The 5,000-nt window shown below is 41.4% G+C and overlaps 2 protein-coding genes across 4 annotated transcripts in view; one reads left to right on the top strand and one right to left on the bottom strand.

The window, feature by feature from the left end:
- Positions 1–653: 653 nt before the first annotated feature.
- The window catches only part of LOC125949520 (leucine-rich repeat protein soc-2 homolog), an 8,673-nt gene continuing 4,326 nt past the window's right edge, over positions 654–5,000 (bottom strand). For all 3 annotated transcript variants that reach the window (XM_049676643.1, XM_049676641.1, XM_049676640.1), the window contains one exon: positions 654–2,387. The gene's annotated coding sequence lies outside the window, so the exon portion shown is untranslated. The remainder of the gene's footprint in view (positions 2,388–5,000) is intronic.
- Positions 3,421–5,000, top strand: part of LOC125949567 (CDGSH iron-sulfur domain-containing protein 2 homolog) — a 1,655-nt gene continuing 75 nt past the window's right edge. Inside the window, exons 1-3 of the mRNA XM_049676704.1 lie at positions 3,421–3,663; positions 4,224–4,435; positions 4,527–5,000. The exon at positions 4,527–5,000 is cut by the window's right edge and continues 75 nt beyond it. Coding sequence (XP_049532661.1) covers positions 3,567–3,663; positions 4,224–4,435; positions 4,527–4,616 — 399 coding nt within the window. The 5' untranslated portion in view covers positions 3,421–3,566 and the 3' untranslated portion in view covers positions 4,617–5,000. The remainder of the gene's footprint in view (positions 3,664–4,223; positions 4,436–4,526) is intronic.

Genomic DNA, 5,000 nt, shown 5'->3' with positions numbered 1-5,000 from the left:
TAATCTTATTCTTCCCGCTTGTGCTCTTTCGTTTTACTACAGACAAGTCACTTTATTTGTTCTCCTCTGTCCCTTGACGCTGCAGCATTGGCTGATACACATCTAACATTAGCTGATAAATTCAATTGTTTTCTATTATTGGGACCGGTCGATGATGACTCATCTATGAGCGCTGCGCAAACCACAGAATTCTTTGATCGTGAAGCGATGGATTGCTCTGTGTATGGAGATCGATTGAGCACCAAGATCATGACATGTAACGGATGGTTCAAAAAGATATTTCGTCTCCTTGCATACCATGCGTTTGCTCTTGTAAGTTATAGTTATACTATCATCCACTAAACGAACTCAAATCACGCTCGAAAGTTGAAGTATGAGGCTGTGAAAGGACGTGTTGGCCAATTCGAAACAATCCTTCATTCAGTTATTGTTTCTTTATAGGATTACGTTCCAGTCAACGATGTGAGCACGCTGACCTGAATAAAGATTATGTTATGATTAAGATTCCACCTCTGTCAAGACCCGCATATAACACACACATATCGTAACATATCATATCGGAGAACCACGTACTTTACATTTCCACCTGCACATCACTAACAATTACCTGTTGCGTTCGTTCCATATGCTACACGGATTTTTTTCTCCCTGGATTGTTTTTTTTTATATGAACCAAGAATCGAAAGGAACCCTGAACAAGGACAAATGAAATCTTTTAGAAAGTGCTACTTTTCTGTATGGCACTAAAACGCTAGTAAATCGATTATCTGTGATACGACATACCATGCATCAGATTATATTTTCCTGCTTTTTCGTTGTTAAAGAGATCATGCCATTTGCTTTTCTCAACAAGTGTCTCAACTACGACGGTGCTCATTCGACGAAGCATAGTATATCAGCCACTTGTCGGTTCAATTTGCCAAAGGAAAAATATCAACTGAAACCCCCAATTTAGTTGTTAATGCCGTTCTGTGTGTTTCGCCATCCATAAAAACAAATGAATTGAACAATAAACACAAAATCCTTATTTTGCAAATGTTTGTCACGTTGGGAAAGTGTTTTGAGAAAGAATGGTCTTATCCGCATATGTTTTGCTACTAGGTTTTAGGTTTAACCAAACCTACTTTCGACCTATTTACTCGTCGATTCCTTTTTTTCAATAGGTATAAACTGTTTGCATTTCCATATGGTTTACATGTTCTGCTATAATCTGTATGTGTTTTCCTAGCTTCATTTATTTGTTTGCTATATAGTTAGGCCATTTATGCTTTTTGTCAGTTATAAATTAGAAGTGCTCTTCTTGACATGTTCCAACAATAAACATTTGCTGCTGCAATGGATCGCCATTCATGACGCGCTCCATCGGCGGAATTATTCATTCGCTACGCGGTCAGCGTCATTGTTTCCTGATTTTAATTAGCCTGTGTTCAGCGTTTTATCTTTCGTTAATTAAACCTATTATTTTTAGTAATACACAGTCCTACAGGCTAGATTTTCGTGATTTGTGTCGACCCATTTCTACTGTCTGGATGAAGTTAGCAAAGTTCGTTCGTTTGACTAGATACATTTTTAGCTTGTGCGAATTCCTGTAAACAAACCCATCAACATAAATCCCCAACCTCCTCAACTCAGAAAACCAAAACCGCAAAATGTTTGACAACCTAATACAAGGTAGCGTTATTAAGAAATTTCCTGGATATTCTTATTTCCTTTCGTTATTCCTTGCAGTTCGAAAATTTTTCCTCTGGTAGAGCCACTGACTGTTTTACTGCTTTGTATTGATTTCGTCTCCTCTTTCTCTAAAAGCTATAAATTCGTTGCAGTTCATTAGTTAATGTAGCATTGGGTCCATACTATAACTCCTACGTTCGAGCTGCGAATAAGTTTTGCAATTTTGCTTCTACTCTGTACCCAAACCATACATGAAAATGAGCCGGGTTTGCAATAATATAAGGCAATATCGCACAAACGAAACGAATAATCGGAACATTTACGTATATACCTTTGTGCGAAGTCATATTACGTGACAATCGAGTAGTGCTGGCTGCGTTTTGTCTACCGATTAACCCCATGCCTAGAGGTGAATGGGCATATAAAACTTAAATGCTCTATAATTCAATTTAAAAATCACTATCCGTATCACCTTCATTCATTCCGGTGAAAAATGTGATCGAGGAATTTGGACATCCTTCGTGACAGCAAAGATTAAAACTGAAACACGACGTACAGCTAAACGAGCGATCTTAACAGCGCAAGATATATGAAGTAGAACCAAAGAAGTACAAGCGTGATGAATTGAACAGCAGTTTCGCAGTTTCCTGTTGTCGATCATTGTGGTGCCAGGTGTGCGTATTTCTCTGTGTCATATGTATATCCTCCGTTGAATCCTGTAATAAACAGAGTGTAGAGATTAATCCACATGAAACATTTGTGCGTCTAAATTACTAAACATGGCTATCGTTCCGATCAGATTTTAAAATCGAAAATACTGAACAAGACATGAATTCGAAATTATCCTTCCACTTATCGTTTTTTCTGGCCCCAACGTTGTGGACAGAAAAACGATATTTTGTGAGGGCAGCCTAGTGTGCCGTACTCTTCACGCACGCTAGATTTCCCCTTTGCCAGTGCGAGATAAACAGAGCGGTCGAGCAAAAGTGAAGGGACCTTACACTGCGCCTAGACGTCAACGAGAAAGCTGAGAGTGAGATGAGAATGAAAAAGTGAGAGTTTCAAATCCATACAAATCCGGAGCGAGAATTTTTCGGCTCGTGTAGATACCGAGAAAGGAGAGAATGAAAAATAGATAATTGAGCTACCTGCAAACTACTTGTGAAATAATACAGTCTGCGGTTTTTCTGTTGATTACAGTCGGTTTTATCAACAAAAGAAGACGTTTAGTATTGTGTTACAGCGCTCCAAGCGGCGCACGGAGAACTACTCATTTTCAAAAAGAGAATTGCTCAATAGCCGTGGCCACACGGAGCGAAAATTTGCGCGCAAATTTACAAATTAATGCCAAATCGTTTACGGTTCGATATGTTTACGTGGCCGGGTTGAGGAAATTAAAATCGTTTTGTGGAAGAAAAGGATTGAACACACTAGCAATGATCACTATCTATCAATGTAAACCACAAATAGAACATATTGCGAGCCCTTCCGTTTGCAAACAGCTTTTACTCTAGGTTTTAGGCTCCACGGACCTATAATCGTTTGACAGCATGTAAACGGCAAGCGTAAATGTTTTGGCATTAATTTTTTCGTTTGCGCTAGAGTTTTCGCCCCGTGTGGCCACGGCTAATTCTCTAAATTTTAAGCAAAAATTCTCTCTCATTCTCAGCTTTTTCGTTGCCGTCTAGAGGTACTGTAACCGAGTTAATTCTCCGAGCACAATTCAAAAAGTTTTTTCTTTTATTTTTTTTCCTCTCGACTCTCGGCCGACGCGGACGTGTACTCGAATTAGTCGAACAAAAAAAGGGTTTCCACTTGCAGTGCGGTGCGTAAAGAAATATACTAGTAAAGGTGCTACCTAGTTCAGTGTCCTCCAGAGTCAACCCGCCGTGATCATGCAGCTTCTGTCTGGACTAGTTAAAACAACGCTCCCCAACTACCTTTCCGGACTGCCCATTCCGGACAGTTTCGGAGGATGGTTCCGGCTAGGATGTAAGTAACACCGCACATACAACCTAGATTTCCCGTAATCTGTCCCTTCAGACTGGCAGGTGCTAAAATGTAGATTTAGAGAAAGCCGATTCGTTCAAGCGTTACCACTAAAGTCAGCTGGCTGCCGGAACTAGTGAGGCAAAGCAAGAAGAAGGAACCGTAGGGAGGGTGGCAAGGAATGAATAATAGGTTAGACACACCGCTAGTATGGACTCCATTTTTTGCCAGCGTCTGACCAGTCATTCAATCGTTATCAACTAATTTATTGGGTTGAAGATTCGTCATTTTGGGAGTTCTTGGACTGCTCCACAACGAAAATACTCCCGTTCGTTATGTAAGATTTGTTGTCCACGATGACAAATAGCACCACCTTCTTCGTGACTTCTAATTTCCCCCTCCCTGAAAGATTATGTGGAACACGGAATGTTGTGCGAATGGTGGATGTAGGGCCACGTAAACTACACCAGCTCTTATCATTTTCGCCATATCCTCCCCGCGTGATCTGGATTTATAAGCAATATCTTACAGAAGCTGCTTCATCATTTCTTGTTCCGTTCCAGTTAAGGATTGGCTCTCACTCGTACCACCGACGGCCGCTGTCGCCGGTGTTGTCTACATGTCCTATTTGGCCTTCTGTCCCAGCGCCCGGCCAAAACCATCGGGAAAGGCAAACAACAAGATCCGGCTTACCGAACCAAAGGTGGTGGATATGATCGATATCGAGGATATCGCCGAGAAGGCTGCCTTCTGTCGCTGCTGGAAATCTGGAAACGTATGTCGCGCTTAAAGCATCCGTAGCACCTCCATGCATTTATGAGCTATTCTTCCTTACACCATTTCTTTTTTTTTTTTGTAATTTACAGTGGCCCTACTGCGATGGATCGCACGGACCGCATAACAAGGAGTGTGGTGATAACCTCGGCCCGGTGGTCGTGCAACGCAAGAAGAACTAATCGATCCGGACCGACGACAATGGCGGCGGTGGCGGCTGGTGATACTCTCGATTACAGTGATTAGACTTAGGCTGTTGTTGTTGTTGTGTACACCACATTTTCATTGAACAACTCATCAAAGACAGAAAAATCCAACCGCACAACACAAAATTCATTTCATTTGTTTCGTTCCCTAGGAGCCTCGTATTTCTAATATTGCATTTTGCCAACAGTAGGCATAGGTGAGACACCGATAACCGGTGGTACAGTTGAAAAAATTGCAAATAGAGCAAGCTCGAAAGCTCGCTTTTAACGTGCAAAAGTAAACCAAGGCTACCACTAGCGTCACCGCGGTTGGTGCATTGTAGGCGCTCATCCAAAAAGCGAAACTTTCCCGCAAGAAAC

Source organism: Anopheles darlingi, chromosome 2 (genome assembly GCF_943734745.1).
Source record: "Anopheles darlingi chromosome 2, idAnoDarlMG_H_01, whole genome shotgun sequence".
Classification (NCBI taxonomy): Eukaryota; Metazoa; Arthropoda; class Insecta; order Diptera; family Culicidae; genus Anopheles; species Anopheles darlingi.
The sequence above is the reverse complement of the archived record's forward strand: the minus strand, read 5'-3'. Positions and strand labels throughout refer to the sequence as shown.